Consider the following 12043-nt stretch of genomic DNA (forward strand, 5'->3'; position numbering starts at 1 on the left):
GTACTGCATTCATATGTGGATGACTTTAAAAATGTTGGGAATGACACAGTGCATTGCATTCATATTTGGATCTGAGAACAGAGCATGAGCGACATGCTGTACTGTAGATTGTGAGTTCCTCTGCACAAACATTGATTGCAGCCATGCCTTTGGAAATGTGCTTAAGCTACATGTACCATTGTACACAGCTGAGAGTCAGTACTGTAACCTATAATAGAATGTGCACTTAGTATTGTACTCAAAGCAATACATGGCAAAACGTAGTTACTATGACAGATTAAACAGTAAGTATATAGTCCTAACATACACTTGTTAATGCATGTTCTGTGCTTGGTTTCATGCAAATGCTTCTTGCTGTAAATGTGTGTATGCAGTGTATTTACTAGCTGTCAAGGCATATCTGCTTCAAACGACTGTATTTACGTTTTAGTTATTGTACTAGTGAAAATATAGGTTTATACCAAATTCCCATTAACTTCTTATACTACATCTGAGGGTATCTGTTAACCTGGTTCACTGCATAGAAACTCACTACTAAATTTAACTCTTCCGTATTAATAAGCCTTCCTCTTTTCCTAGGTATTACACCAGAATGTAGTACACAGTCGTACACAGTTATAATGCCAGTTAAACTTATTTCTGTAACATTACTTTAGCTATTGTTATTTCTGTAACATCACTATATTTATGCTCCTTCTTTCCCTTCTGTTGCTTAGCAAAAATACTTATCTCTTGGCATCTCTCCAAATTATGTATAACTTTCCTTCCACCCACCCATTCCCTGCTGAATTCTTTCTGACTCTTCTGTTTTATTCATTATGGGATTCCTGTTAGTAAACCCTATTTTATATCCAGCTATTCTTTGGCACTGCCTTTCCTCTGTAAAATTCTGTCTGCCTCTTAAATTTAGAAATAACTTTGATTGTGCTGCCCTGTTTAGCCTCTTTCAACTCTACTGTTGTTATATTGCTAACCAGTAGGATAAACATATTTCCAGATATCACTGTGATTTTTTTCTGATCTTTACTTTTTACTGTTTTGACTTCCTCCTATATGAATTCCCCAGCCTATCACTCCTCTAACTCACACAGACCACCCCCCCCCCCAGTTCCTCATAGAATCATCTTACATTTCTCACTTTAAACAAGTCAGAACAACAGACTTAGAACTACTTCTACAACAACTAAAAACTGATAGCCCATCAGGCAGAGATGACCACTACCCCTAATGCATATACTACTGCAAGGACATACTCATGACTGTGTGCATTACATCTTTAGTCCCTTCCACCTTTTCCTAATGCAAAATGTCATGACAAATAATTGAAAAATAGTTAACAGCAGTCCAATCCCAAAGCAGTCTAAACCCCACCAAAATGTCCCAATACATATCAGGCTGTGTCTTTCCTGGTCTATGTGAATGTCTTGAAAACATTTTCAGCTCACCCAGTACATCACTACGTATAACTTCCTTTGTCATAAACAACACAGCTTATGGAGCTGTAGATTTGTTATCTAGATCCCTAAAACGGATACCACTGTAGAAAGGTGAAAAAAAGCAAAATAGCTCCCTGTTCAATGGAAGGTTGAACTTCTCCTCAGGTGTCAGTTATTCAGACTTCTAGTCAACCAAACCTTCTATCTCTCCTCCTGCAGCTAAACTAATTAGACAACCTTAAAACACAACCACTTTGCCCCCCAGTACAAGCCCCCAACCTAAACTCCATTGTACAGATCACTGTGTCACTATACTAGGCCCCAAATTCCTGGGGAAAGCATTCCTTCCTCAAATAAAGGGTACTCCATCTTACTCTAAATCTAGGACAAAACTAAAGGCCCACATCCTGTCATCAATCAAATTCTTTTGCCACTTATCCAACATTATCCCCTAACTTGAGCTACATTACTCTTTCTTTCTCCCAGTAGTTCTATTGCAGAAGTCTACATTTCTCACATTATTTTGTCCTTAAAATAATATCTCCTTCAAAACTACTTACAAACTATAGCTAACATCCTTCACTCCACTCAGTTATTCTATCATTTCTGCTTAGACAACACAAAGCTGTAGTTATCCCACAGATACCTTTCTTTCTAAATGAGAGTTTCTTGATTTGCTGTAAATAATGTATATTCCGATCATATGTACTCTGTAAAATTTTTGTTACTTAATAATGGTATTTCACGGATGTGTATATTTATTCTACTCTTGCTATCTCTTGCTGAATATAATTCTGACTTTCTTTATATTTCCCGGCTTTGATTGAAATTGTTCACTTGTGAACAGTGTTGTACCCTGGCAAACAAATTTTAAATCAGTAACAAGTAAATAACGTTAAATATTTTTTTTTTTGTAAAACTGCCATGTGTTTCTTCATAGCTTTTTATTCTCCATTTGAGTCCTTAGCTGCAGTGTCCTCTGTGTAGACTTCACACGTTCTTTTTGTGTCTCATGGATTTTCATTTGGGGACACCCCCACAGTCAAAAGTATGCCTGTGGGTGAATGGGAGATAATTCATTGTGCCTTGTAAGAGTATATGTAGTATGCATATAAGGGCATTTTACATCTTTTGCAAGGCTGGAATGAATCCCATTCAGGGGTGGTTTCCTGCCTTACTTATCCTATTTGCTGGGATAGGCTCTAGCTCCTCTGTAACTCTGATCATGGCAAAGCTGATACAGGAAAACAAATGATTAATGGATGTTCCATAACAGCTAATCCAGATTTGATTTTATGATTTAGATGTGCTACACCTTGATTTTTTTCATTATTTATTATTTGTTGACTAGGGTAGAGCACTGATTCAAGTGGACCATATTCAGGTTCAGCTTGGGAAAATCAAAAACAAAGTCATATAGGATCATCCCTGGATCGTAGGAGGTTACTAGGCTATTGGCCTTAGGGCCTTTACAAGCATAGCCATGATATACCCTTGTTCTGTTATAGATCAAGATATATAGTGTCGATTTGCAAGGCAAGCCTAAGATCAGCACTGGCTGCCCGTGTCCAAGAGGGACATAGGTAAAACCCTGCACTAAATTTATGGTTTCCCATCCAATTGTCCAAGTTATGCTTAAAAAGAGTCATTGAGAAGCTTTATTTAACATTAATCGGGAATTTGTTCCAGAGGAGTGGCAATTTCTGTGAGACATATCTGTCTCTTAACATGTCCTGTATATCGCAGGTTAGGTTAAGGTACCTAGAATGAGTGATTCTTGTCCCATTTGATTTGCATATGTGCAGCATTTCCATTAAGGAAGTTCTGAGACTGCTCTGTAGGTCAATATTGTAATTTGTAGGAACTTCTCTTTTGCTGAAGGGGGTGATAATGCCTTTTTTGCATTAAGTGTAAGTCCATGGCTTTGGCACCAATCATTTTTCAGTGTTAGCCCATTTTTTAGCATGTTAACATCATTGGGGGATTCAATGAATGTTCCCAGTTTGCAGTCATCAGTGAACTTGGTAAGCCACAGATCATCTATTTTCAAATGGATTTCTGAGAAATAAATTCCAAATGGTAGGGTGACCAGACACCGATCCTTGTCGAACACCACTGGTAACAGGTCTGCTGGTAGAGGTGGAATCCCCAACTTTGCATGTGTTCTGCCAGTGAGTACGTTGGCTACCCATCTAATGACATATAGGTTAATCCCCAGCTGGGTGTGTTTCTCAATGATGCCTGAGTGAGGGATTACGTCAAAGGCTTTGGCTTAGTTGAGATAGGTAGTATGTACTGTTATGTTCTCATCCAGGGCTTTGGTGACATTCTCAATGAAGTCCACTAGGTTTAAGAAGCATGATCTGCCCTTAACGAAGCCAAACATGGTCAGATCAAGAGTTTGAAGGTCTCCTATATCCTTGTTGATAAGGTCCATGGTGACTCTCTCCATGGCCTTACAGATAAGGCTGGTTAGTCTTATGGGTCTATAGTTGCCAGGGTCAGTGGAAGGACCCCCTTTGTGCAAGGAGATTACAGTTGCTGTTTATCACTTTGCTGGGACAAAGCCAGTACTTAGACTGTGGTTGAAGATAGTGCCCAGTGATTCCCCTAATTCCTGTTTTAGACCATTTAGTAAGCAGTCTGAGATGTTATCTGGTTCCATATTGCCTGTATTTTTGGTCTTAGAAAGTTTGGTTAAGACCTGCTCTTTGGAGATACTAGGCAGAGGACTGGTGACAGGTATGCTTTGGGGCAGGATTGGTAGGTACAGTGGGATGAAGTTTTGTAAAACCTGTCTGCTAGCAGGTTGGTGATGTCCTCCAGTTCAGTGTAAATGATACCATCCACTCCTAATTTGGCACAAAGCTGGGCCCTCCTTTTTAGATTTCAGATGTAGCTAAAGGATGCCTTGTGATTATCCTTTGCTATGGATGCTAATTTAGTTTCGTAATTAGACTTAGAGGGCTTTACAAGATGCCTAATTTGCTTGTTCAAGCTATGGAGGGTGTTCCTCCTCTGCTGAGACCATTCCTTCTTGTTCTTTGACAGCAGTTATTTTCTCTTGTTGTGTAACGTATTTATGCTAATTGTCCACCAGGGTGGCTTGTGTCTTTATGAGGACCTTGTTTTGATCCATTCTCATACAGCTGAATCTATGCAATTTGTACACGGCATTACTGTACTCCTCTATATAGGAGTCATTGCTGTCAGTGGTGGCAGAGGGTTTGAAACTATTTATGCTATCGCTTAGGAGGCCATAGTTTGCTTTAGAGAAAATGTTCAACCTTTTTGCTTGGGGTGGGGGTGGGGGGTTAGGTATGATCATTACTTTGAACAAGACTAATTTAGAATCAGACTTTACCAGGAAGGGACCACACATGGGGTAGTGCAGTGATCCCCTATGTTGGTGAGTACTAGGTCAAGGACATTAGAGCCCCTTGTGGGGGTACAAACTATCCATTGTAGAGCATTTGTGTTAACAAAGTCCAGGAACCTTAGGGAGAGTGTGTTAGTGCTCAAATATGTTTCCCAATAATTCACCCATGACCAGGGCGTTTGGATGTATTATGAGTGACTCAAGTAGGTCCAGGTAGGTGGTGTGGTTTTCATTGTTCATGTTGGCGGATCTATAGGTAGCAATGATATGGAGGGTGGTCTTTCTTACAGTTAGTTGGACTTGGAGTAACTTTAGGGAGTCGTACTGTTTAAAAAGTCTTGAGGTGAAGTTATCTTTAATGAAGATATAACTCCTCCTTTGGTTCTTTCTCATTCATTTTGCAGTCTGAACGTGCAGCCTTGCATGATCAGTTGACCAATGTTTCTGTGACTGCACAGACATTGGCATCTTTGAGAGTAAGGAGTGCTTCCAGTGAGTGCAGTTTCTGATTTAGACTCCTAGTATTAATCAGGATAACCTTGATTTTGTCTCTAGAGGATATTTTTACATCAGGGATTCTGTTCTTATGACATTTCCTAAAAAGGCACTATGGGGGAGTAAGTACCTTTGCCAGTAACTGAAAGTCAAGAGGTGATAGGTGAAGACCATTTCTGGCAAAGCAGTGTGGTCTGTCTACCATATCATCCCAGGCTAACAGATGCTGAATCCCCCTGGACTGACACCAGAAGCTAAGCCAATTGCTGAAGTTTATAATTTTTTGTTTGTATTGAGGCATCATCCTGAGTGAAGATAGAATGCTGCTTAAGGCTAAGGACATACCTTCCTGGGACACATAAACTGAAAGCTCAGTCATGTCTCTCTTCATATAGTCCAGTGAGGTACATCATAAGTCTTTCACTCCAACATGGACTATAACAAAATCATAACAGTGCTTGCTGTTGAGAGACTTGAGTGCATGCATGATTTGTCAGATCCTGGCACTTGACAGGCAGCTGACTGTGACCTTCTTGACCAGCTTGGTGAGGGGGACATCAGTGTGTCTCACCATGGAGCCATCTATGACCAAGACATTTGATTTTGAGGTGTTTTGCATTAGGGGTTTATTGAGTGAGACAATGCAATGTGTGTTTTTATGTGTAGTGAATTCTGTTAGGACTGTACCTTGCGAGGTCCTTGCTCTTTTGGTAAACTTCTAGTGAGTACCTCTACATATGTGGGTTATGGTTATGCACTTGATTTGTGGAAGAAGTGGTGTGTGCACTGACAACCTGTTTGATATCTGGTGTGTTGTTACGTGAGAGAGAGAGCACTGATTCCAGATTCATAGTATAGATACATCTCTCACATATTGTGTTTGTGTGTCTTAGGAGTAATAGGTTGTCAGTGCATAATGCAATTGCTACAATGCCTCAGGATGCCCATGTTAATCAGGCTGGCTGGAGAAATGGTGGGAAACCATCCATCCATTATAAGAGTTGTATTGTGTAATAAAGGTGGGGAGTGGGCTAGACTAACAAGGTTCTGCTGTAGGACTAGTAAAATCAGCTAATCACTGTAGAGGTTTAGGAATAGAAAACTGCATCAATGCCTTAAAATGCACTGCTGAATTGCTCTCCAGCCAGCAGTGCGCAACTGTGTTGCACAACAAGAAGCAGGGAAGTTTAAGAGCATTCCCCTAGCAGTTATCTAGGGAAAAGTTGTCGTTCTAAGCGTTTTCATCTAAACATGGAAGTGCTAAACCCCATTGGACACTGTGCAGCTATGCGCAAGTGTGGTGCTTAAATATAATTGAATTTAAACAGTTCTAACACAGTCTACCAAAAGACAAGCCCATCATGGAGCCTTTATTCCAACAGTCTCCAACTCAGATGGGTCCTGAGCTACTCACTTCTGCCACGAGGGTGCAGCGGGCCCTGTTAATGTAAGATAGCTAGTTTTAGTGCTCAAGTGATATCAAACAGTCTAGATTCAGCAAGTCTGAATCTAGCTTATGCTGTTTAAGGCAGATGAATCAAAAAAGATGAGTGCAGAATAAAACAGACACAGCAGCAAAAGCAGTATAAAATGAAGCAGCAGTACAGTGGAAAACAGTACACAAGTACAAGAAAAAGGTTTAAATTCTATTTATGTTTTAAAGATTATAGTGAATGCTTTGGATTCTCTTATATACAATTCAGATTTCTGTCTTAGAACGCCAAACTCTGAGCAACTCCACCAAACTGAGCCTAGGATGGATCTCATCTAGGACAGACTTCTAGTATGTTATTACAATAAAACTCGGAAAACAAACGCCAACAATACCAAATAATCCACTAAGTAATCCAAGACAACCTTCATCAGGTTGTAATGAAACATACTGTTCAAAGTTTTTTTTGGCTGAATAAAGTTGTAATTAGGTTTATCAGTGGCTGACTACGTTTCCTGGTTGCCTTGGATTACTTATGTTATTACAGTGTCACAATAAGTAAATAATAGTTTACCGGACAGAGGAACAGTACAAGTATACTATTAAGCATGAAAAAACATTGTAATAACATAGTAGAAGTCTGTCTGTCCCAGGTGGAGCCTACCTTATACAATATCCTGCATGCAAAAACATTATAACAATATAGTAGAAATATGTCTACAAAACAGGCCTCTGTCTAATTTCAGGGTGTACACAGTGCCATTTGCAGAGTTATTTTAAGTTAATTAAGGCCATAGTAGCAGGATGATAGGGAGAATATTGGAAGACAGAATAGTGGGGAAAATACTTTTGATAGAAGTGGGTGCTCTGAGAGTCGAGCAGTGGGAGAGGAGGTAGTGTGGAGGAGGGTAGATGATATGGAGAGAGCAGAGTAATTGGGGTTAATATAGCACGGATGTCTTATAGCCCAGTTCTGAAAGACTTGCTCTCAGTATAAGTGACTGACTCCAATTTAAGCCTGTTTTATAAATAGGCCTAACCCTGGATTAAGTCGCTTACAACAAGCAGAAATATTTTGAAATCTGGCCTTTAGTGTTAAGTTATGAAGGGAATGTAGGGAGAAAGGATGAATGAGTTGAATGGAGTCGTAGTTAGTAATATATTGTGTAGAAAATGAGTTACAAATAGCCCTTGTGTGTAAAGACAAACTGAGCTAATGCCTAAAACTGGGGAAAAGAGATTATGTCCCTTACATCTGCAGGGAGAGATTCCTTTGTCTTAAGTATCACTATGGAGAAGCTGTTGTTGGAGTATAGTTCTGTGAGTGGGGCAGAGAAGGTAAGACGGGATTGGGGTCTAAGGTTGCTTGGCTTAAGTGTTTATAGATTAGGCAGGCTAATAAAATGTGCATCTTTCACTTACAGGAAGCTGTTTTTCTAAAAATTGTGATGTTCTTTTTAGTGGACTAATGTGATGAATCTACAGAGCTGATTGGATAGGGATTGCAGAGCTAAATATTTTATTTTATTATTTTTTTATGAGGCTTTGGCATACTAGGGAAGCTGTATTGTAGCTGTGGTAAGAGTAACTCCCTTTATAATAGTTGGTCTACCTTCTAGGGACAGGAAGTATGCTATTTTTTTGACCCAGATAAGTAGGGTATTTTGGATTTAGTACTGGGATGTGAAATTGAAAGTACAAGGACTGGTCAATACAGATTCCAAGGTATTTAAAGTATGATGCATTTTAAGTGATATGTGAAGTTATACCTTATTATTCAGTTCTGCAGGACTGTGGAAAGATATTGCCCTGTGCATAAGATCATGCTTTTAGCTTTTTGGTGTTGAGTATAAGATTATTTTGTGAGAGTCATGGTGATAATACTTGTAAGTCTTTTTCAAGCTGATTTGTGATGGAAGAGTGGGATGAGTAGGCTCTGTAGATTACCATATCATCTGCACGCATGAGGTATGGAGTCTGAGGCAGTGGAACTAGGAAGGAGTTAATGACCAATAAGAAGAGTAAGAGGGAGAGAACTGACCCTTGTGGTACACCATTTGCAAGAGGGGTATGGAGAGGGGACAACTGCTGGTAAAAAGACAAAATAGAACATGTATAGGGCAAAAATAAACTCTTCCTTTCAGGCAGCCATATCTCAACACAAATCTCCTAACAAGTACAATTTTTTTTTTTTGTGCCTGGTGTTGCAGGATTTTACATTTTATTGACCAGTAGTATTTCAAATGCATGGCAGAACATCTGATTATCTCACGTCAGTGATACAGTATGGTGTGTGGAAAAATGTTTTTAACTGCATCACACCTTAAGGATCATGCAAAGCCTGGCACACTGTCATCCTCTTTCCAACGAGGTTGTTCTGTAAAATATTATTTTCCTGTGCTTAGCAAAAATATAGTAATGTGACAAAAAGTATTTTTGTGTATTTTCTTTATTTTTAATATTTACCAAACAATAAAAAATATACCAGGAGAGTGGTATGAAATCCAGAAATGTGGTAATAGATGATGTAACACTCCAACTCCTGGTAGAAAATATGAAGGGAGAGGGTGATGATGATGACAATAAAAATCTCATTATAAGTGAAGCAATCATGTGTTCATACTATCTCCCCCCCCAGATAGATTGTTTTTGTATTTTATTTTGAAACTGATAATTATGTATTTTTATGTAATGGGTGTATAAATGTACATGTATGTGTATATATATAAATATATATATATATATATATATATATATATATATATATATATATATATATATATGTGTGTGTGTGTGTGTGTGTGTGTGTGTGTATATATATATATATATATATATATATATATATATATATATAAATATGTAAAGTTCCCATGATACTAATATTAATATTTTAATATCACAGACTTTAGATTTTTTGCTATCAAGCTCAAATGACCAGCATATCTTTTCTAACATTCAGTGAAGTATGTGTTTATTGTGTTTATTTTGAATGCAGATTAAAAATATATGAATGCAGCATACATTTACTGAAGAAAGGTAGCACAGTTATTTGTCTTAACTAAAAGCATCTTTTATTTGTTCCTAAAAGTAATGTTTGCTACTACTCTGTGGATGTGTGTGCTGTAATGATAAAGAAAGGAACAGTTTAAAGTTTTGTAAATAATTCCAAAGATTCATAAGCCATTCATCTGCCTTTTGTAAGTAAAAGCATGTTGTTTGTGAATATGTATGTAAATACCCTGCCACAGCAGTGACTGTTGCTACTAAATGTCTCATGTGACAAAAGATATATAACTGTGTAAGCAGGAACAAAAATAGCCATGCAGTACCATCTTAGATATTAAAAGTGACATCATTAATTAGAAGCCAGAGAATATTTGTTAGTAGTATTGGTTGTGAAGTTAGAGGAAGTTAGAGTTCAGTGAATGTAACCTGTATGATACACATACATTTGAAAATATAATATCAGAGGATCATCAATTTCCCACATGATGGGATAACCACAAAAACATCACACAGTGAACGTCTTTTCCATTCCCTGATTATTAAGTTTGCAATGCTGCTCCATTGAGTAATACTCTGACTGTTTTTTTTTTTTTTTGCTCTTGGTATCTATTCTTCCTGATTTCATAACCTACTAAATGCATACATTGGACTCCATAATCAGGCTATGATAGTAGTCCAGTGTATTTTCAGAATGGCTTATGTTTGTTCCATCTGTCAAATAAGTTAATACAGTTGACAAAAAAGTTTGAACACAAAGGGAAACCTGACAGCTGAGCTGAATCTGAAGTGCATTACACATCTAAATGGGCATTACTTTTTTGATCAATAAATCTGCAAACATTACGTATATCTTTTCATACTATATAGAGTACTTCTTTCTATAGTGCATTAAATCAGTACACCGCATCACTCTGTAAATATTCAGCACTAAATTGTGTGCATTTTCTATATATCAGTACGTGATAGTCAGTGTTAAGCATAACTCACAAGGAAAACTCTCCTGATATATTCTTTATCTTTTGAAGTGTTTAACCTTGGTACAGCTCTTTTAGTCCCACTGCGTCCTCAAGTAAATTGAACAAAGCAGATTTACTTTTGCAACATTGCTTCCTTTTCAGCACCCAAATTAGTTGATTGACAATAACAAACTAAACTAAGTAAATGAATGAAATATTAACCGCTATTTGTTGAATTCATGACAGGTGCCTTTAGAAAATTGAAGGATGCTAATTAAGATTCTCAGCAGATAAGGATGTACAAATGTGAATATGGAAAATATACACGTCAGAGATTGCAGTAACTCAATGTATTTTCCTCCTGCAAGGTACAACAGTCTCAGAGTTAGTTTATATAAATATCAGGGATATGTGGGTGCAGGAGGGTTAAGGTTTAATGATATAAAACAGAATTGCACTGTATGACATAAAGAAAGGACAGAAAGCTCATTGCATTAAAAAAGAATGTCCAAAGTGCCATGGTTGAAACACGGTTAAGATAACAATATTGTTATCTCTGACAACATGTTTCTTGATATAGGACAGTTAATACAATTAATGGCGATCACTGAAAAAGTCTGTCTTGAAGAAACACATTGAAAATCATCATTCCTAGATCTGTGGTAGAAAGATTTAAATGAAGAAGAAAACCTAGATATTTCTGAAAAACAGGGACACTGGGGAAATCAAAGAGATACTCCCTGGAATAAACTGAAAGTTATGCCCCCGAGGTAGCTGAAATATAAGCATCTGTTAGAGCAGTGCAGTTAAAAAAAGAAAGACATGACAAACAGAAGAGCTGAAAGGGAAGCAGAGTTGCTCATAGGGAAAAAAATAAGTGAAAAGGAACAACTGACAGGTGACAGTCCCTGGAGATTTGAACAGTAGCACCATTTTTTTTTTTTGCTTTATAGAAATTGCTGTTGTTTTTAGAATAATGGGATAGTAGTTTTCAAAACTTCACTTCATCAGATGTGACTTGACAGAAGTTTGTGCAGTACCACCTCTTGAAACATTCTTCTGTCATAGAGAAATGATGACAGATTGTACAAGTATTACTGATGTAATCAGTATTTGACTTCTGCATTTCTTTCTAACCCCTCCCCCAAAGTACGTCTACTGAGCTTGTCTGATAAAATCCCAAATCCCCTCAATCTGCTTCATCAACAGTCATAAGTGTCCACTCATAACCCCCACCCCACATACTTTTAAAACGGTGACACTCTGGCTGCTGACTGACAATAGCTTGTAAATTCCTTCACATTCTTTCCTACATTCTCTTTAAGCAGCACTGCAGGCT

The 12043-nt window shown here is 37.8% G+C and overlaps 1 protein-coding gene across 1 annotated transcript in view; it reads left to right on the top strand.

Annotated features, from left to right (window-relative positions):
* Nucleotides 1–250: 250 nt before the first annotated feature.
* LOC122814936 (CUB and sushi domain-containing protein 3-like) overlaps nt 251–12043 on the top strand; it is an 811796-nt gene continuing 800003 nt past the window's right edge. Inside the window, exon 1 of the mRNA XM_044087197.1 lies at nt 251–284. Coding sequence (XP_043943132.1) covers nt 251–284 — 34 coding nt within the window. The remainder of the gene's footprint in view (nt 285–12043) is intronic.

This window comes from Protopterus annectens, chromosome 11.part0 (assembly GCF_019279795.1).
Source record: "Protopterus annectens isolate FY-2018-M chromosome 11.part0, PAN1.0, whole genome shotgun sequence".
In the NCBI taxonomy this organism is placed as follows: Eukaryota; Metazoa; Chordata; order Ceratodontiformes; family Protopteridae; genus Protopterus; species Protopterus annectens.